The sequence below is a fragment of the Balaenoptera physalus genome, assembly GCF_965194825.1.
Source record: "Balaenoptera physalus genome assembly, chromosome: 3".
In the NCBI taxonomy this organism is placed as follows: Eukaryota; Metazoa; Chordata; class Mammalia; order Artiodactyla; family Balaenopteridae; genus Balaenoptera; species Balaenoptera physalus.
This window is the reverse complement of record NC_138890.1, coordinates 15,105,498-15,127,461: the sequence shown is the minus strand read 5'-3', so window position 1 is coordinate 15,127,461 and position 21,964 is coordinate 15,105,498. Positions and strand designations below refer to the sequence as shown.

At 43.2% G+C, this 21,964-nt stretch overlaps 1 protein-coding gene across 2 annotated transcripts; it reads left to right on the top strand.

Moving 5' to 3' along the window:
• The first annotated feature begins 64 nt into the window (after nt 1-64).
• Nucleotides 65-21,700, top strand: LOC309658751 (interferon-gamma-inducible GTPase 10-like). 2 transcript variants are annotated; one of them, XR_014262388.1, is made up of 3 exons: nt 65-258; nt 16,052-17,602; nt 20,747-21,700. XR_014262388.1 is itself a non-coding variant. In XM_082457766.1 (2 exons), the coding sequence occupies exon 2, from the start codon at nt 16,072-16,074 to the stop codon at nt 17,314-17,316; it is 1,245 nt and encodes a 414-aa protein (XP_082313892.1). In that variant the 5' UTR covers nt 65-258; nt 16,052-16,071; the 3' UTR covers nt 17,317-17,665. The 2 variants fall into 2 exon arrangements, 1 of the variants encoding a protein (XP_082313892.1); XM_082457766.1 differs by lacking the exon at nt 20,747-21,700 and having other exon boundaries at nt 16,052-17,665.
• Nucleotides 21,701-21,964: the final 264 nt, after the last annotated feature.

The window sequence follows — 21,964 nt, the reverse complement described above, 5'->3', positions numbered from 1 at the left end:
TAAGGGAGGGGCTCAAGTCAGAGGCTATTGTACTTCCTACTGCCTCCCATCCTGGGCCTCATTTCCCAGGCAGGACCGAAGTTTGCCAGTCCTTGCTCTCTACTGTGTCTGCCTTTATCTGGATGAAGACAGTTCTCCGGATTGTTCCTGTGCTGGGGGCTGCAGGGAGCACTTCACCAGACTCTGCATTTTCTACTGTTTTAGTGGAAACATTCGGGTCGGAGCTCTGACCAGAAATGTCTTTTCTCTCTTGAACTGGTGAGTGAGCAAGCTTTTTGCACTTGCAGGGATGGGATGCTTGTTTTGTGTTTGGAGGCCTGAGGGGCAGGGCTGGCTGGTGGAGAGCTGTGGTTTGGTGCAGAAAGCCTGGTCATCCTTCTCAGGTGGTTAAGACAGTGAGGGAGGGCTGAGAACTGCCCAGGGCTAGGGCAATAGTGGTGAGAATGGGAGGAGTGACTGGATTCTGGATAAATTTGGTCAGGTTGCAGGACTGGGGGTGTGAAGTGTGAGAGAAAGAAGATTATGCGGACAGCCCCATGTGCAAATGAGGGGTGGCATTGACATTGTCTGGCAGGGAGAAGTCTATGGGAGGAGAGAGATGGGGGCTTGAGATAGGTTTGGCCTTGTTCAGTTACAAAAGATCATCCTAGACATACAAACGGGAGATGTTGCTTAAACAGTAGGATATTTAGGTCCGAGGTCAGGGCAGATGCCTGGGGTAGAGATATAAATTTGGGAGTTGCCAGCACGTAGATGGTGCTGGACAACATGGGACAGGTTAGGATAACCTAAAGGGTGCATGTATGTGGAGCAGGGTCAGGACTGAGCCTGTTGTAGGGGAGGAAATAATTTTCCTCTACCCTTGTAGCTTCTTATGTCTGGTTTCAGAATTAAAATGACATGAGGCAGATTAATAGAAGAAAAAAACAAATTTAACTTTGTATGTGCAGGGGTTCCATAATGTGAGGCACACCTGCGTTCAGGCAATTGAGGCTTATATGCTATTCAGATTTCAGGAGAAGGGGTAGGAGTCTGGGACTTCAAAGAGGGAAGTCAATTTACAGGAAGATGGAAAAATAAATGTTTGATAAACAAATGTTTGCCATGCCATGCAGAAACGATGGGAAACAGAGAGGACTTTGATCAAACAGGCCTTGCTAAGTTTCTCCAAGTCTACCACACTAGCTCATAGTCTTTGTAGAAATCTCTGGTGATAGCTCTTCTTCCTGAAATAGGCCCTTTATCTAAGTTCTTTTAGGCAGTTAAGGGGAAGGTAAAAGCTCTTTCTGAGTCTTTGGTTTCTTAAAAATAATCATCCTAAAATAATCCTATGCCAAAGAGATACATTTTGGGACAGCAAATTTTGCTCCCCTATGCTATGGGCACCCCAATTTCAGATCACACTGTGTGGGGGGGACGTGCACACAAAGCAAGGAGTGGTCGGCCACACCCACTTCCTGCTTTAGTTTAACCAAATGGTGTTGGGGAGGAGAAATTCTTCCTCTACCCTTCTAGGTTTTTGTGGCTGGTCTAGGAATTAAATTGACATGAGACAGATTAACAGGAGAAAAAACAAATTTAATTACTATACCTATGAAAGAGGGCTCCAGAAGAATATGGGGCACAGAGGCAGTCAGACAATCAAGGCTATGTATTCATTCTGAGCAAAGGAGTTGGGGCTAAGGGTGTAGGACTTCAAAGGTGGGGAAGATAAGGCACAGGGTAACGGGAAGAGGAAATGTTTGGTAAACAAGTATTTGCCTTGCCATGTAGAGACAATGGGACACAGAGAGGAATGGGAACAAACAGGCCTTGGTAAATTTCCCGGTCTACATGTCTAGCTCATATTTTTTTAGTTATCTCTGGTGACAGCTCCCTTCTTGGAACAAGCCCCCCATCTAAATGCTTTTAAGCAGTTAAGGGGAAGGTAAAAAGGAAAACTTCCTGAGTCTTCTGTTTCTTAAAAATAACCAACCTAAAATAATCCTCATACTAGAGAAGCATTTCGTGGTGGCAATTTTATCCCCTACACTGGTCATTCATCTGACTTTTCTTTCACCTTTGAAACAAAATGTCTTCTCATTGCTCTGGTACCCTTCATTTTTATGACTTAAAAGTCACATTTCAAATACATTCAAAATACCCTCTCTCCACGCTGAGGTCGCTGATGCTAAGTGTAACAGAACATCAGAATGGGACGCATTCTTTCTTTCTCCCTATTGGCTGATACATGGCAATAATTCCTGCTCCAAGTCAAGGTAAACCACCACATAGATATTTCAAATCAGGTGGCCACAAACTAGTTAGACTACTGTCAAAGCTCTCACCTGTATAGCAGGTACAAAAGGGTTGGGGTGAGGGAATTTGTGAAGGGATATTTTGAGGGAGATGTTAGGGTAGGGGATCCCCAGGGCAAAGATGCAGAGTGATGCCTGCCCCTCACTTCAAACTCAGAATGAGGGTTTTAGCAGGAGCTTAGGGAGAACAGCTAGAGGACAGGGAATTGGGTTTGTCACAAGCCTGAGAAATCTAAACGTGAAAGTCAGGTTAGCAAGTCAGGTTAGCAAGATGTGGCAGGCAAGCCCAAGAATGAGTTGGGGTGAAGGGGGTGATGTGTGGTCCATACGTCTGATCCAGGCCACGTGCAGGAGAGCGCTTGTGTGAGGTCACCTCAGGGCATTTCTCAGAGGGCTGTCTGCAGGAGGGACCAGTCTGGAGTGTGGAGCTGAGGAGAGACGTGTGCAATGTGCATGCAAACCTAGGAGTCATCAGTGAGTATGTGGTCTTGTATCGTTGGGGCTGGAGGAGATGTGGGGGAACTGAGTAGATGGAACAAGGAGGTTCCCTAAGGCTGCACATCTCACCTCTCTTTGGGGTTCCCAAGGGGAGACAGTGTTTGTAAAGGGCTTCACCCCTGGATTGGGTAGTTTTACTTCTAGGGAAGTGACAGGAGTGCCCGTTTTCAAATTATCTTGCCTTTTGTGACTCTAAAGCCCACCTTAAAAATCTCTCTCCTCTTTCCCCTAGTTCATTTCTCTTCCCATCACAGACTACCGCAGTCTTTTCAATTTAACATGTGTCAGGATATTCATCTTGAACATATTTATTAATGCATATTAATGTATATATATATCCATGAAAACTATAGAGTAGTGCTTTATGTTTATCCCTTTAATTGTCCACAAAAAGTATTGAGCTTGAAGTCTGTTTTATAATAAAAATACCTATTTGGTCTTTGTCCACAATTCCTGAAAGGAGCTCCAAAAACGTTGAAATTTCCTCAGTGATAGGCATGTCTTTTGTAAGATAATGAGATTATTGGGGGCAGGGAGCCTACAGAGCATCAGGATGGGGGCTGGTGGCCAGAAAGATCGAGCCAGAATTAAAGGGCTGGCAGTTTCAGTTCCTTCCTACCCTTCCTCCCTCCAAACTCCAGGGAGGGGAGGGGGGCTGGAGATTGAGTTCAATCATCAGTGGTCAATGACTTATTCAACGGTGCCTATGTAACAAAACATTAAAACCCCTAACAAGGTCAGTTTCTTACTTCCTAAACTCAATATCATTTGGGGCATCTCTCTATGTTGATGTGCATAGGTCTACTTTATATTTTCTGACACAGAGGTCAGTCAAATGTATATTCCATTATTTATTAATTATAAAAAGGACACAATATTACATAGGGTACAGACAACGCTGTTGTAAAAGAGGGACTCAAACACGGACACAGAGCACCAGGGAAGGCTTTCCCTCCCTCTGAGGGCAGTGCAGAGGGGAGCAGACTGCACAGCCGGGTTCTGGTTTCATCTTGGTCTGGTAGAGCTCAGGCCCTTCCCATCTTCACAATCCACCATCTCCATGCCCTTGTCCCCATCTGTGTGCTTGTCTCTAGGGGAGCAATCTAGTCTTCTCTGATTATCACATCAAGCTTGGCCCACATTTCACTTGGTTCTCTCACTCCTCTGTCTCTCCCATGGAAAGCAATCTCTATGAAATCAATGATTTCCATTCCTGAAGCTCCAGGGCTGGGGCACTGCCTGGCACAGAGCAGACACTCAGTAAGAATTTGATTAGAGAATAAAGGAAAGAATAAAGAATGATTGTGCTTAGAAAATAAAGGGAGGATTTGCTTCTAGAATAAAGAAATAAAGGAAGGAATTATTTGACAGTTCACATGCTGTTTTCATTCCCCCTGTGATTGCTTTGGGCTTATTGAGACCCCTTTTGTAAGCAAGTGATAGTTTCTGAAGATATGAACTCAATATTACTGGTACTATATTTTCACAAGTCCTAAAGCCTTCACATCAGAGGGGAGGCTAGGCTAGGTTTTAGGCAGTGGAGTAAGATGGGGTACAATTATGCTTAAGCACAGTTACTCTCTGCTTAAACAACTAAATTGAGGCCACACAGAATCTTAAGTTAATACCTGTGGTTTGCGGTCAGTTTGAATGTTAGCCATGGATACAGGACTTTTCAGTAAGCTCGGAGCCATTCACAGCACTAATGTCACCTTTGCCACCACTTAAGAGCTAAGCATCCATTCAATTTCTCTCGAAATAGTAGGAATGGTCACCATCTTAGAGTTTGGTTATAAAATAGCATGGGGATACATCAATTTAAAGTAAATTTTACAACAAGCAGACAGAAAGTGACATGTGGAGAAATCCCTAATTTCACAGGACTGTTCCATGATTGCTCCTAGGTGAAGGTTTGGGCAATTGTCCACTCTTTCCCAACTGCTCCTAATGCTGGCTTTACATTCTCCCTCAGCCACCAGTCTTATGAATGAGCCCAGGAGTAAAAGGTGCATTTTACATAGGAACCAAGTATACTCAACACACATGCACAGACACAGGCACATACCTGAAGAAGAGATTTTACCAAAGAATTTGCCATCTCTTCACTTTATTCAATTCCAGTGGGTAACTTAAAAAAAAAACAACACAACTCTTGTTATAACCCACAAAATAGATTTCACAACTTCAGACAAGCAGAATGAAAACCACTCATTAGTGGATTTCCCATGCTGGTTTCTATATAGCTCCCAACATGCCCAATTATCCCAAGTCCCAACCAAAGGGACCCATGGAGAAGTGTGGCCCACCTTGCACCAGATGTGGAATCCGAGGCATCAAGGACTTCTGTGAGCCCAGAATCCAATGTACATCAAGCCCCAAGTTTGTTCCCCATTCGGTCATTATCATGAAAGGCTGACGGAAAACCAACATGCTCATTTATTCCAGGAAAGTATGATAAGCCTCAACATCATCAAAGGGCCTGGTACTGAACAGGACACATCTGGGAAGATGGTGTTTGAAAAGCTCCCACCTCACTAACATCATCTGTAAAGGGAAGAGTTGGTGCCCTGCAATAGAGATAGTTTCTCCAATGCTAATACACAATTAAACTGAGGGGGACTGAAAAGTCCCATTAGACATCTCATCCTTGAAAGCCCACCTAAGGTCCCTATTCCATGCGAGGTCCACCCTGGGGAACTAGTGGACTCACAATTCCAGATGCCCCAGAAATGGCCAGTGGCTCCTTCTCCAGTTTAGACACTAAGAGTGTATGAGTGGCACATCCTTCCCTCCTTCTACATATGTGGTCTCCATCAGAAGACCCCAAATGCCAGGAACATGGAGATGAGAGGCACACTGCCTCCACACTGGAGGGCTGGATGGGTTTGGAGCAGCAAAGTGTTTGTGTGCTGATGTGGTCCCCGAAGAATGTCAGAGAGGGGTCCTGCTATGAAAACTCACTGAAATGAGTAAGCCAGGTGTCAAGTTCTCCTGTCCTGGTGTGGGCTCCACCTTTCATGTCCTTACAGTAGCTCAGTTATCAAACACGTTCCATCTTAGGAGCCCTCTCACTTACACACTCCATGGAAGCAGAGGGTGACAGTGATCAGATAGATGTTAGTGACCCTCCTGGCATGTCACCCCTCCCTGGGGAACAGTCCTCTCCTCAAACAGAGGCAATTCCTTCTGGGACCATCCAAGCTCAGGTTGCTCCAGAAGGAAGAAATGGAACTGTGGAGGGTTGGGGTTGCCCTAGGGAGAGCTGAGGGGAAGGAGGGAAGAGGAGCTGGGAAGGACAGTTGGTTGTCCTGCAGTTTTCTCCTTCAGCGACCCCTCGGGGACACTGGAGCTCTCAGCTGGGTTATTTCTAGATCTGAATGCTGGCAGGGTCCCAGCTCCAGGGGGACTCAGGCAGCGGAAGTTTCAGTTCTATTCCTGGAAATGACTCTAGCTGTCCAGGAAAGGGAGCGCCAGTTTCCTTTCTGCATTCCATAGTGGAGGGGGCACTGGCCTGAGCCAGACTCTAAGGCCTCAGTGTCAAATCAGTGCACAGAGGCCAAGCACAGAGTTGGGGAGTCCTGGGTCCAGCCCTGCTGCTTCCCTCCAGAGCCATGTCCTCGGATGTTGGTCCTCAGCTCAGTCTTTTTTTTTTTTTTTTTTTTAATTAATTAATTAATTTATTTAATTTATTTATTTTTGGCTGTGTTGGGTATTCGTTTCTGTACAAGGGCTTTCTCTAGTTGCGGCAAGTGGGGGCCACTCTTCATCGCGGTGCGCGGACCTCTCACTATCGCGGCCTCTCATTGCGGAGCACAGGCTCCAGATGCGCAGGCTCAGCAGTTGTGGCTCACGGACCTAGTGGCTCCGTGGCATGTGGGATCTTCCCAGACCAGGGCTCGAACCCGTGTCCCCTGCATTGGCAGGCGGATTCTCAACCACTGCGCCACCAGGGAAGTCCCCTCAGCTCAGTCTTATGTCCACATTCAGCTTCACCATCACCCAAACCCTGCCCCTTCCTGAGGCTCAAGACACTGTCTGCAGAGATGCTCTCTGGTGTTGCCCAGCTCACTCAGCACTTGGGTTCACTTGCTACCACCAGCTTTGCTTGGAGTGCATATTCTCCATCCATCACGGACCTCCCTGCCAACTCCAAGCTCTGACCCCTACCTGCTGTCAATGTACCTGCTGGGTGCCTGAGACCCAGCAATGCTCACCACTGGCCAGGTGACCCTGGGCATCTGCCTAACATCCCAGTGATTGTCATGTGCTCGCTCTCAGATCAGAAGGAAAAGATCAGAAGGGATCAGAAGGAAAAGCTCCCCAAGTCTTCTGTGGTCAGGAGAGAGGCCCCAGACAGAGGACTGTGTGAGTGTAACAGAGTTAGAAAGTTTTCAAGGCTTACAATGCTTCCAAGGTTTGGGCAGAGATTGCAAACGTCAGTAATAGGATAGGAAATTCTTATGCATCTAAGAGATTGTGAATTCAGTTTAGCCACCATTGATTCCTTCCCTGGGTCAGAAAAAGACAGTTGACAGGTTGAGGAAATGGGAAGGCAAAGATCACTTTAGTGAACTTGTTGCAAGGGGTGTGGCCAACAGTGAAGGCTGGATGTTCTTTTCTGGGTAAGATGATATCAGGAGGTAAGAGGCTGGGGCTACCCACCTTGCCCAACTCTAAGGAGGAGGTAGCAGGCCTGCAGGTCTGGGCTGTGCCTGTCCCTGAGATTCCAATGGGGACGTCAGTGTGAGCCACCGATGGTCCCACCTACGTGAGGAACAGTCACCGCACCAGGGGCTTCAGCAGGATTGCACCCGTCCCACCTGAGTGTGTTTTTCCTACCCTTTATTGTTCCTATCCTTGTAATAGGGTCCGTAGGAGGAAGAAAGAGGGAGAAGCTGACTCTTTTCCTGTCCCTGCTGCAGCTATCTCACGTGGTGGAGGGACTGAGCCAGGGCAGGGGAGATTTCAACGCTGTAAGAGTCTGCAGATTGTTTATGAGACCAATTGGACTTTTGCTTACCTGAGTGGGACCAAGAGACAGGATATTTCCTGAGACATTCCTCCCCTCCTCCAACCAGGAAATGTGTGCTTTGCCTCTGTGCATTTCAGAGACCTTATTGATGTCCAGGAGTAACTTCCCTGTCCTGAAGGTGTGATGCCCTAAGGAGACCGAGATATTAGAGGCCTAGTCTTGTCAGTCACCCACAGAACAGGACCGAATTGCAACTGAAAAGCTCAGTAAATATTTGCAAGGTGACGGAAGGATGACACCCATTTTCAACTTTAGCAACACTTTTATAGTTAAGCCACTTGCAGAGGATTTTTCTGGAGGCACTCAGCCTGAACCCTGCTGGCCCACACCCCAGCCTGAGGGCCTTAGGCAAGGCATTTAAGGCCTGTCCTCCTTCCCTTTTCTCCTGTTCCCTGCTTTGCTTTGCTAGTGTTCCCAGGCCTAGTCTGGTCTCAGATACAGGCCTGACACAGCCTCTTGTTCAGCTCTCCAGCCTGCCCAGTTCCTGGTGGTGAAGTGAGGACCATGCAAACATCACACGGGTTGAGGGCCTGCCAGAAGATGGAGAAACATGAGAGGAGGTGCCTCAACCAAAAAAGAGGCTGAATTTGGCTGCCTGCCTGGACCTTGTGAATTCCTTTGAGCCCAGGTTCAAACGATTTCAGGCATCTAATAGACAGATTAGCCTGAAAGCAGAACCCAAACCTAGAAAAGGTTTTCAAAGTGTGGCCCTAAAGTGCAATCAGCAAACTTGACATGTCTCTTGTGGACTCTGCCCAGATCCTGCTTTGGATTCCTACTCTGTGTGGGGAGAAGGCACCTTGCCAGAGACTCACAGACCTCTGATGGGGCCTGTTAGGAGTTTCTCCTGCAAAGGCAGAAGCCATGCTTGAGTCCAAGGAACAATTCCATTTGGTAGGTGCACAGTAGTGACCATGACATGCTGTGTCACCTCTTGTCCTGAGGAAGGTTCATGTGATCTCAGCGGACTTAGGGCTAGAAAGTCTGACTATGGACCATGAGGTGTACATTGAGGGACATCACTGAGCAATGGCCACTCCAGGCCAGAGAGTATGAAATGGGACACCAGACTCAGAGTGACCCTCACAGTGAGGACCAGTCCAGCCCTGGGGAACTCTGAGTGGTGTTTTTAATTAATACTGAGGTCTTTATTTATTTAATTTAATTTATTTTTTGGCTACGTCGGGTCTTAGTTGTGGCACGTGGTATCTTTGCTGAGGCATGCGAGATCTTTAACTGTGGTGCACAGTCTCTTTGTTGTGGTGCGCAAACTTCTCTCTAGTTGTGGCGCGCAGGTTTTCTCTTTTCTATTTGTGGTGTGCAGGTTTTCTCTTTTCTATTTGTGGCACACAGGCTCCAGGGTGCGTGGGCTCTGTAGTTTGTGGCATGCAGGCTCTCTAGTTGAGGTGCGTGAGCTCAGTAGTTGTGGCACGCAGGCTTAGTTGCCCCACGGCATGTGGTATCTTAGTACCCTGACCAGGGATCGAACCTGTGTCCCCTGCATTGGAAGGTGGATTCTCTACCATTGGACCACCAGGGAAGTCCCAAAACTGAAGTTTTTAATTGGGTGTCTATATGTGTTCATCTGCATCTACAGCTAGCTGTCAAATTCATTTGTGATCTTTCATCTTTGCCTTGCAGTTCTTTCTGCCTGGAATGACAATCTCTCTTGTCCCCACCTCCTCCCTCAATGATTTCTCTGTCTTTCTTCCATCATAGCATTGATTGTCTCTATGTGTCAGACAGAGTATTTCTCTGATGTCCCCAAACTATGGAAGTAGGGAGAGATTCATGACTGACTACAGAGAAAAGAATATATGCAGCACCAATTTGAAAGAACTGAGATATTTTTCTTTTTAAAATCCTTTGTTTACTTATATAATATGATGATCACCTACACACTGAACAACCATCCCAAGAAACAGAACATCTTCAATAACTATACTTACCTGTGTGTTCCTATTTACTCCATACTCTGTCACCAGCCCTTGTTTAGCAACTTCATGAAGTATGTATTTATGATTCCTTTCTGTCATTTGTTGTGTTATCACTTACATATGCATGCCTAAACAATATTTTGTTGTGTTTTCTTGAAGATTTATTTAAAGAGTATTCTTTTTTCCTACTATTTTTTTCTACCATTTCTACTAAATTCTATTTATTTTAACCTCAGTGTTGTGTTACTAAGATTTATTTACCTATGTATAACAATGGTTCAGTGTTTTAGAGCTCAATTTATTTATCCATTCTCTGTCAATGGCTATCCTCTCCTTTCTCACAATAATGAAGACTGCTGTTAGAAACACATTTTACATGTCCCCTGTACATTTTTGCACAGTGACTCCTAGGTACCATGTTAGGAGTGGAAATGCTGGGTCCTAAGGTGCATGAATGTACAATTTAATAAAATTAATCCATATTTTTTTCATAGTGATTGTATTGATTTTACACTCCCAGAAGCTATATTTCAGAGATTCTACTGATTCACATTCTCCCTAGTACTCGATATCGTCCAACTTAAAAATTTTTCCAATTGAATTGACGTACAATGTCATCTCACTGCGCACAGTTTTGCATTTGCCTCATTACTAAGGAGGATGCTAAACTTTCTGTGTGCTTATTGGTCACACCTGTTTTTGTTTTTGGTTTTTTTTCCTGAGAAAGATCTGTTCATTCCCCCCCCCACACCTTGCACTTCCATACTGGATTGTTTTGCTTCTTAGTGATCTCTATTATTTTAAAAGTACCTTCTTAGTATTGATTTTTAGTTTATGACATTTGTGCCAATATCTTCTCCACATGTCTGGAGAATTTTTTACTGCCCTGAAGCATTTCTTTTCATGAACAGAAACTTTTCATTTTAAAGTACTCTAAGGCACCCCATTTGTCAATCTTATTTACACAGTTATCTTCTGGGTATCTTGTTTAAAATTTTTTTCTGTACCCTAAGATCTGCTATATTTTCTAATATAGTTTTCTATTTGAAGTTTAGATCTTTACTCTTCCTCTAGAGTTGATTATCAAAAGTGATATAGGTAGGGAATCAGTAACATTCTCCAAATGGAAAACCAGTTTTTCCAGCTCCATTTACTTGATAGTGCCTTCTTTACTCACTGACATTCCATGTACTGAGTTGGCAAAAAAATGCCTTCGGTTTTTAAGTAAAAATAAAAGACACATTTTTCATTTTCACCAAGAACTTTATTGAACAACATAGTCACCCTTTTGTTCCACTACCTTCTGCCATTTTTCAGGCAACTTCATAATTCCATCTGCCCAAAAGTTTGTCATCTTTTTGAGCAAAGAACTGCTCCAGGTGTCTTTTACAGTCTTCCAGGGAATTGAAATTTTTTCCATTAAAAGAATTTTGCAAAGACCTAAATAATGGAAACCTGAAGGTGTAATGTCTGGTGAATACGGCGGATGAATCAGAACTCCCCAGCTGAGCTGTAACAGTTTTTGCCTGGTCATCAAAGAAATATGTGGTCTTGCATTATCCTGATGGAAGAGTATGCATTTTCTGTTGACTAATTCTGGACGCTTTTGTCGAGTGCTGCTTTCAGTTGGTCTAATTGGGAGCAGTACTTGTTGGAATTAATCGTTTGGTTTTCCAAAAGGAGCTCATAATAGAGAACTCCCTTCCAATCTCACCATATACACAACATCACCTTCTTTGGATGAAGACCAGCCTTTGGTGCGGTTGGTGGTGGTTCATTTCGCTTGCCCCACGATCTCTTCCGTTCCACATTATTGTACAGTACTTTTACTGTACACTTTTCATCGCCCATCACAATTTACTTTTAAAAAGGTATGATTAAGTAGAGAATTACATGTGGAAATATGGTCAAGAAGGTTTATTTTAGCCTAAGTTATGTAAGGATCCTACACATCAAAGCGCTTAACATAACCAAGCTGGTGCAAATGATTTTCAACACTTGATTTGGATATTTTGAGTATGTCGGCTATCTCCCACATGGTATAACATTGGTTGTTCTCACTTAATGTCTCGATTTGATCACTGTCACCTTCAACTGATCTATCCAACCGTGAAGCATTGTCCAGCGAGAAATCTCCAGCACGAAACTTCGCAAACCACTTTTGACATGTTCAATCAGTCACGGCACCTTCTCCATACACTGTATAAATCTTTTTTTTTTTTTTTTTTTTGCGTTTCAGTTTCATTTTTACCCTTCTTGAAATAATAAAGAATAATATGCCAAAAATGTTGCTTTTTTCTTCCATCTTCAATATTAAAATGGCTACACAAAACTTCATCAATTTTGATGTCATTTTTTAAATGCATGCTGATATGACAGCTGTCACATACACTCTAGCAAAATTTTTTCAAATGAAGTTAAAGACAACTACGTGCTACTAGAGCCATTTTATGGAAAAAACCGAACGAACTTTTTGGCCAACCCATATGTCTCCCTTTCAACATAATTCCACACATGCCTGAGTCCAAGACAGGGATTGGTATTGTGTTCTGTGGGTCAGTTGGTTTATCCCTATGCCAGCACCCAAGTACAGCATTAAATATACTTTGTTTATTTTTATAATGTATAAAATATACATGAAAATATACCATACAGGGTATGGCAGGTCCTCCCATTTCCTCCTTGAAATGTGGGTTGTCAAATATCAATCAGATCTTCCAGAGGGAGAGGCTCAGGTTAGAAGGTATTGTACTTCCTGACGCCTCCCCCTTCTGGGCCTCATTACCCAGGCAGCAGAGGCTTGCTAACCTTTGTTCTCTACAGTGAGCACAGGATCACACTGTGTCTGCATTTCCTGGTGAGAACAGTTCTGGGGAGTGTCCCTGCACAGTCTCAGCATTTTCTGCTGTTTTAGTGGAAACATTTGGATCTGATCTCTGTCATAGGAAGTCCATTTTCTCTCTGGAAAACATGCTCTATACCTGCAGTGGCCAAGGCCAGCTTTGTGCTTGGAGGGCTGAGGACAGGGCTGGCTGGTGGAGAGCTGGAATTCCATCCAGCAGTTCATGCCAACCTCTTTGAAGAATAGACAACCCCTGTGTCTGAAGATGCCTTTTCTTTCTTTCTTTCTTTCTTTCTTTCTTTCTTTCTTTCTTTCTTTCTTTCTTTCTTTCTTTCTTTCTTTCTTTCTTTCTTTCTTTCTTTCTTTCTTTCTTTCTTTCTTTCTTTCTTTCTTTCTTTCTTTCTTTCTTTCTTTCTTTCTTTCCTTCTTTCTTTGAGAAAGTTGTAAGAAAATTTGGGGCAACAGAAGGTTTACTGGTTTCTCCAGTAGTAAACTATGTAATGTTTAATGCACACTCAGGGTTTTCTGATTCTAGCCTTTCATTACCATAAAGATATTTAAATCTCTTTGAGTTTTGGTAATTAATAGCAATGCAAAATAATTAGTTTCTTTGCTATTTCCCTACTCTGTGCAGGCTATAACCAAATACCACAGACCGGGTGCCTTATGAAGAAAAATCTGTATCTCATACTTCTGGAGGATGAAAGACCAAGATCAAGGCACATGTAGATTAGGTGTCTGATGAGAACACACTTCCTAGATGAATGTCTTTTCTGTTTAAGCTCACATGTCAGAAGGGTTAAGCTAGCTCTTTGGGGTCTCTTTTATGAGGGCACTAATCCATTCATGATGGCTCTGCCCGCATGACCTAGGCACATTCGAAGTGTCCACTTACTAATAAAATCACTTTGAGCATGTCCGGCCTCACATTTTCCAATGAACTTATTAGCAGAGACGAGGGTTTACATTGTGACTTTGCCTGCCTGATGTTCAGACACCTGCTACACAAACCTTCGGAGCAGAGAGTCAAAGAAATAATCGTCAATGCAGTTAGGATAGAACAGGAGTTCCTCACGGAGGCCCTGCCAGTGAAGCTCATTGGGATGAATTGCACTTTGATGAAGCAGTACATCGAATTCGTTGCAGACAGACTTATGCTGGAGCTGGGTTTTAGCAAGGTTTTCAGAGTAGAAAATCCATTTGACTTTATGGAGAATATTTCACTGGAAGGGAAGACTAACTTCTTTGAGAAGAGAGTAGGCAAGTGTCAGAGGATGGGAGTGATGTCCAGTCCGACAGAGAATTCCTTTACCTTGGATGCTGACTTCTAAATGAACTGAAGATGTGCTCTTATTTTGCTGATTTTTCTTTTTTTCCTTCTCATCAAAAGAGAAAAAAATCAGCTACTTGAACTGTATTAACCAGCTACACCATAAATCGCCCATAATGTTCATTAATGGTATGTTTAAAACTGTGTAGCTACCTCAAAATCAATCCTGTTAATGCTAGTTGGGTCACCTAGATTGAAAGCGTAGACAGAAGCTACTGGGATTCTTACGAAAGATCTTGTCCATGTTTGGCGTTTGCAAGCAGGCTGGCTGTGCATGACTTCACCCTGGCTCTTAACAGCACCTTCCTTGGCCTCAAAGTGTGGGGAGTCAAGCAAGTTTGATCCAGCAGGATTAAACAGTTACTACCACAAGGCAGTAGGAAGACATCAGACTCACTGCTTCAGATTTTAAAGCAGATTTTAAAGTTTACTTATGATTTGTATATAAAACTGGCACTTTACACACAAATAAACATAGTTTGTACTGTCAAAAAAAAATCACTTTGAGCATTACATTTTATCTATGAATTTATGGGGACACATTTAGTCCATAGCCCATATAGAAATACAATCTGTCTGTTGAGGTTCAATAGTCTTCCCACCCTCTTCTTAGAAGACAGAACTCTTGTCTCACTTTGACATTCATTTCAATATTCCTGAGCTATAAACGTGTCTCTTTTTTGGTATTCTCCTTTCAACTAGCATTAACATCTGCTTACTTCCTTCATTAGTGATCAGTTAAATAAAATCCTTAACATGTATTCATTTAATATTTTTTGAGAGTCATGATTTTACTTTTTAAAAAAAATTGTCTTTGCACAATATGTAGAATGGGGGTGGAGGGCATTCAGCACACCCCTACTGGACAGAGCCCACTGGAAATACGTGAAACAATCTTATGGTATAAATATTCTTTAAATCACAGTTTCTTGGTATGCCTTTCCTCACTCATAGTGAATGAGAGGAGGTCCCATCAGTATCATATTAATAATTTCTTTAAATTGCCTTGGTTTAATCAGATGCCCATGTTTCAAAACTGTGCTGAATTGGATAGGGAAAATTAGAGCTCTTATTTACTTCCTCTGCAACTTCCTGTCACATGTTTTAAGTTCCACCCAAAGTGGTCCATAAAGTGAGGTAAATAGACATTAAGCTGCCATGGGGTAACTATTACCACAATGACTATGTTCTTGGTTGTCTGCCTTATGGAACATACATCCTGGCAGACAGGCCACCTGGTGGGCTTGTCTCTGTCTCCTGCCTCTCCCACAACGCAAGTCCTGTCCTGATTTGCTGCAGGGTATTGGAAGTGAGGGTCTTTCTGGAAGTCGTCTGTGCTCACTAACATGTTGGCCTAAGTGATTCTTCCTGCTGAATGGAAAGGTGCTGGGCTCTGTATTCAGGTTTCAGGAAAATACAGACAGTCTATATTAGTTTCCCATTGCTCTGTAACAAATTACCACAAACTTAGTGGCTTAAGACAATATACGTTCATTCTTTTATAGTTTTGGAGGTGAGCAGTCAAAATGAATCTTAAGGGGCTACAATTAAAGTGTCAGTAGGACTTGTTCCTTCTGGAGGCTCCAGGAGGTAATTCATTTTCTTGTCTTTTCCAGGCTCGAGACGCTGCCCGGCATTCCTTGGCTCATTGCCCTCCCTCCATCTTCACTACAACCTTTGTTCCTATTATTCCATCTTCTTTTCTGCATTTGGCCATGCCTCACTCTTATAGGGATGCCTGTGATTATATTTAACCCATGTGGACAAACCAAGATAATCTTTCCATCTGAAGATCATTAACTTAATCACATCTGCAAAGTGCTTTTCACTATGTATGGTAACACATTCACAGGTTCTGGGGTTCAGGATGTGGACATCTTAGGGGCCATTATTTTGTCTCTACATTGTCCATATAAATCATCAGCTTAGAAAACAGGTAGTCTTTTCTGTAGCAATGGAAACAAAAGTCATCAGGAAAAATAAATTAACTGTAGTAACATGAGTAAGTGTGAGAGATGGGACTGATCTGTTGAGACCACTGTGTTTCCTCAGCTGAACCTGCCTGTTCTGCTGCTTCATTCACCTTACCTCCTTATTCTCTTTCTTTTTCCACAGATCATCCAGAGTTAACTGGCATGGATTGGTTCACCTCATATTTCCTGTCAGGAAAGAATTTTGAGCAATTGGCCCAAAAATTTGTCCCTCACTACTCCACATTGATCAGCAAGGCAGGGGGGATCCTCTCTCAGGAAAGCGTTGAACGTATTCGAAGAGTCTTTCAGGAGGGGACTTTAAAAGAGGTGGTTGAAGAGATTCAGGAAGCACTTCAGAAATCTGAGAATGCTCCCTTGGATGTGGCTGTGATTGGGCAATCTGGTTCTGGGAAGTCCAGTTTCATCAGTGCCCTGCTAGGTCTTGGTCATGAAGAGGAGGGGTCTGCTCATGTTGGAGTTGTGCCAACCACCATAAAGAAAACCCCCTATCAACATCCAAAATATCCCAGTGTGACCTTCTGGGACCTGCCTGGAACTGGGACTCCCAATTCCCTTCCAGATTCTTATCTAGAAATTATAGGAGATGATGACTATGACTTTTTCATCATTATTTCTTCCTCACGGTTCAGCTCAAATGATGCTCTCCTGGCCCAGAAAATCAAGGAGAAGGGGAAGAATTTCTACTTTGCTAGAACAATGGTGGATGTTGAATTACATAGTGAAGAGAAAAGCAAACCCATAACCTTCAAAAAGGAGAGAGTCCTTCAGCAGATCCGAGATGACTACCTGGCTATTCTCAGCAACATCGGAGTATCTAATCCGTGTGTCTTCCTGGTCTCCAACTTTCACCCGGATAAGTTTGATTTCCCAAGACTGCAGGAGACACTGCTGCAGGATCTCCCTGCTCATAAGCGCTACACCTTTGTGCTCCAGTTGTCCAATTTGTCTGATGCTTTCATTGAGGTGAAGAGAGTTATCCTCAAAGAGAAGATCTGGCTGAATGCCCTGAAATCAGCCGCTTTGGCCATCATCCCTTTCATGGCCTTCTTCAGTGGCTTTGATTTGCTTAAACAGGAGAAGTGCTTGAACCTTTATCGAAGCTATTTTGGTTTGGATGAGCAGTCAGTCAAAGAGATTGCCCAGAAGCTGGGCACATCTGTGCAAGAGATCAAGAGCTCCACAAAGTCCTTGGATTTCTGGTTATTTGTGAAGAATGACAGTATAGCAGCAAAGGCCATGAAATGTGCTGAATCCTTTTGCTCAGTGAACGGAGGACTCCGATCTTCTATCTTTCAATTTTTGAAAGTATATTTTCTACGTTTGAAATTCATCAATACTGTGGCTGATGATGTTAAAATGCTGTTGCATAAGACTTTAGAGAGCTGAAGTCTAAGAGAATGAGGCAGAGATGGGTATAGAGTTGCCTAACTGAATAACAAAAGGGCCTCAGGTCTTGTGTTCTCTGGGTGGGAGCAGGATCCTCTTCTACCCACCACCAAGGCCAACACTACCCTAAAGTAAAAAGATTGTCTCACTGTTTGAAAAAGACCATTGCTCCACATTGATGCTACACTGCTAAGTAAAGAGACTTTTCTGTACTCTCTAAGCTATTTTGCTCTAATCATGACAGAAATGCACCATATAACTTTCATTAATCTCCTGGTGTTATAAGGTATTTTTCATTTGCAAGTTTTACTCTGATAATAAACATTTGGTAATAATAAGATAACTGTTATCTATTGGCTTTTTATGAATTATTATCCCCAGTCATCATTTCAATACCATCCTCACCAAAATAAGGGAAAATACACAACTATGGGAATATGGCCAAGTGAATAGTTGATGATGTGTATGGGGAACCACAGCAGGTAGAAGAAGAGAGGATTAGAGAAATGGTTTAGAATGTAATATTTCTAGATACTGTTAGAGATTAAAGGGAGGGAAACCAAGTCAGCGTTTATATCTCTAGGACTTTTTCAACACTGGATAGATTAAGAGACCAGCGAACAGGGCACGATGAGGGACAGGAGATTTGAGAGAGTGAAGTTGAATTAAGAAGGAAAGAAAAGATTAACTGAACTGGGATAAATGAGAGAATAGAGTGTTTTTTTCTCTCACCCAAAATTTTACATCAAACTTCTGAAACAGAAGCACACAACGACAGTACCTGTCTCAAGTCTTGGGGATTCTCACTCCTGCTGTAACTGTAATTGTACATGCGACTTTCTTCTCTTCTTCTCTATATCACTGGTATAGGGTGGATGCTGTACGGTCTAAGAGATGTACATGGCTGAGACCTTCCCTTAGATCCCCACACTCTGAAGGCTCTCTCAGTGGGTGGAGGGCACTGAGATGTGAAGTAGGGCATGAGGGGTCCACAATCACCCTGCTCCTCCCTGTTCCCCCACTGCTCAGCAGGGGACTCCTGTAGGTCAGAAGCAGTCAGTGGGGGATGAAGCAGATCACTATGTGTGCTGCCTCATATTCAACAGATATGTGAAATGATAAAAGGGAAGGAGCTCTTGACTTTCTGTTATGGACAGATTGCATTAAAAAAATTGTGTTCGTCAGATGTGACCAACATTGGGACTCACACGACCTTCCCCTTCTCCAGAAATTATGACTTTCCACATTCCCCAGGCTTTTTCACTTCATTTCAGTGACCTTCCATCAGGATAGCAAAGGACAAATCAAATGGGTCTTGTGTGGGTCCCAGTGGAAACACCCTTGCTACAAAACAAGAGTTATCAAATATTTACATCTGTGGTTTTTGTTTTCAAAGTTCCCTTATTCCCAAATAAGACAGGCAGGGTTAATGAGTCTTTCTCTCTGGGAAGAAAGAACTCAGAGGGGGAAAATAGAGAATCTGTTCTGGTGCCTTGTTTTCATCATCCAGAGTGAATAGGAGGGTTCATGTACCTAGGAGAACATTCAGGAAGTGCCTGAATGATTCCCCTCGCAGGGAAAAAAGTGGGGAAATGGGAGGAGGCTGTGAAGAAGAAGAGAGGTCTCAGGTTCTGGTAGGAGGGGACAGAACTGTGCGGTGTCTCTAAACTGAGACCTTTGAGCCTAGCACGTCAATATGTGTGAGCATCAGGCTCTTATAAGGGCAGTTTCTGAAGTCCAGCCAGACTCTGTCAGCAGAAGCTTCAGAAGTTCCTGTGGGTGGTGATGTAATGGTTGTCCGCCACGTTAGGCATTGGGTGAGCCTCTTTCATTCAGCAGTCTGCAGCCCATAGCCTGAAACACCACTTCATTGTGCCGTGCACTTCCTTGGTCCCCATATGTCTTACCTTGTGAGCACAAAACTCCTTTTCATGACCACTAGAGGGTTGGTGTTACTGAGAAAGGGAAGCCCCTCTTTTCTCCTCATCCCTGCCCCTCAGGGTTACTGGTTGAAAGCATCTTCCTAGATGCTGGATCCTACCGCTGGATTAGTGGTAAAACAGTTCCTATCCTGTCTTCTCTCCCAAATCAGTGTCTAGTAGATACAAATTGGTTCTCTGCACTGGGACACTTTTGAAAAGCGTGTTGTGAATGGTACAGTTTCCTGGATACCTGACACTTGAGCAGAGACAAAAAATGTGCATATATGTTGGAAGAGTGCCCCCAGTAAAGGGAACAGCAAATGTAAGGTTGTGAAAATGGGAGGAACTTGCCATGTCCACTGAGTAGGTAGTAAGCCCCAGTGGTGGAGTAGTGACCAATGGGAGAGTGGTAGGATATGAAGGGTGAGGAGTAATCAGGGAACAGGAATGTAGGACAATGGTGGGCATGGTCTTTTCTTCAGAATTTATTCTAAGTATGATGGAAACACTGAAGGTGTTAGGCATGACTTAATTTAGGCTTGGCAAAATAGATTACAGTGGAGGCTGAAAGGATAGGTCTAAAGCACCTAAAGGTGATTATTCATTCCTTCTTGTTAGAGATGATGGTGGCTTGGACAATAGTGAGAGAGACAGAGAGTGTGAGAAGAAACTGGGTTCAGGATGTATTTTGAAGATAGACCTGCCAGGTTTGCTGACTAACTAGATGAGGATGTTAGAGGGAGACTATAAGAATCACCTGATGATTCCTTCTGAGCAACTAAGTAAAGGGGGTGCCATTCAAAGAGATGGGGAAGTCTCTGGGAGAGTAGACCTGGGGGTAGGGGTGGGGTTGGGGAATTAAGAGTCGAGATCTAAGAAAAGGACTGTTAGACTTGAGGTGTCCGTTGGAACTCTGAGTGGAGGTGCCACGTGGACAGGTGGAGGTTTGAGTCTGAGGGTCAGCAGAGATCATGGTTGTGCTGCTTTCTATCTGTCTGACGTTTGGCAAATCACTGAGAAGCACTTCCCTTTACCCTCAAAATGGGGATCAACTTATCCACTCAAGGACCTTTTGGGGAATACAAGTCCTGGGATGATTTAATATTTACATGAAAGGAGTATGGTGCAGTGAAAGTGCTCCACGGAGTGACAGAATTTATTAGGAGGTAAGCCACAGGTAAATTAACTTGGGAGAGAAAAATTTATCATTATAAACCTGTCTCCAGGGAACAAATGAGGCGGGGAATGCAGGCAAACTGGTAAGGTAATCACCATACTTCCCCCTGAATCTGGGGCTCCATTAGGTTCCCTCGACTTCTCCGTTTTATTGACTACTTTTTTTCCTGTCAATGAGTTAATTTGTTCATTTCCCCCCATATTGATATTCACTTGTTGTAGCAACATTTGTTGAAAAGGCATTCGTTTTTCCATTGAATGTTGTCTTAGCAACTTGTTAAAAAATTTTGGGTTAATTTCTGTCCTCACTATTCTATTTCATTGTTCTGTAGGTCTATCCTTTCTTCAGTGCCTCAGTGTCCTGATTATGGAAAATTTCTAGCAAGTTTGGAATAGGATAAGTTTACAGTGTGAGTCTTCAAACTTTATTCTTCTTTTTCAAATTGTTTAGTCTATTCTGTTCCTCTTGTCTGTCCTGTATAAATGTAGAATTAGCTTATCAATATCTATGAAAAAAGCTTGCTGGGATTTTGATTGGGATTTTTTTCAATTTATAGATCAAACTGAGGAAAACTGACACCAGCACACTATTGAGGCCGTCAATCCATGAACACAATATGTCTCTACGTGTATTTGAATCTTCTTTTATTTCTTTCTTCTGTGTTGTGTAGTTTTCAGTGTATATCTCCTGCATATATTTTGTTGTTTATATCTAAGTATTTTATTTATTTAGTGCAATTATAAATGATACTTTTTTTAAAAAACAAATTTCAATTGTTCCTTGCTGGAAAATAGGAGTACTTTTGTATACTGATCTTGTATTTTGCAACATTTCCACTCACTTATTAGTTCTAGGAGTTTTTTGTGCATTTGTTGGGATTTTTTAATGCAGAATATTACACCCTGTGAACAGAGACATTCCTATTTTTTCCTTTTCAACAAGTATATCTTTCTTTTTCTTGTCTTATTGCACTAGCTAGGACTTCAATATTATGTATCATAGAGTGGTGAGAGAGGGTATTTTTGTCTTGTTCCTTACCTTAGGGAAAAACATTCAGTCTTTCATTATTAAGAATGATGGGGCTTCCCTGGTGGTGCAGTGGTTGAGAGTCCGCCTGCCAATGCAGGGGACATGGGTTTGGGCCCTGGTTGAGGAGGATCCCACAGGCCGCGGAGCAACTGGGCCCGTGCGCCACAACTACTGAGCCTGCACTCTGGAGCCTGTGAGCCACAACTACTGAAGCCAGCATGCCTAGAGCCTGTGCTCTGCAACAGGAGAGGCCGCCACAGTGAGAGGCCCGTGCACCGCACGAAGAGTGGCCTCCGCTCTCTGCAACTAGAGAAAGCCCATGTGCAGCAACGGAGACCCAACGCAGCCAAAAAAAAAAAAAAGAATGATGTTAGCTGTGGCGGGCAGTGGGGGGGGGGGTTGTTTTTTAATATAAATGGTTTTTATTAGGCTAAGAAAATTCTCTTCTTAGTTTCTGTAAGTTTTTATCATGAATAAATGGTAAATACTATTGAAAGATTTATATGCATCTATTGAGATG

Coding starts and splice junctions, on each gene's coding strand:
- LOC309658751 (XM_082457766.1), top strand. CDS start 16,072: ATGGATTGGTTCACCTCATATTTCCTGTCAGGAAAGAATTTTGAGCAA.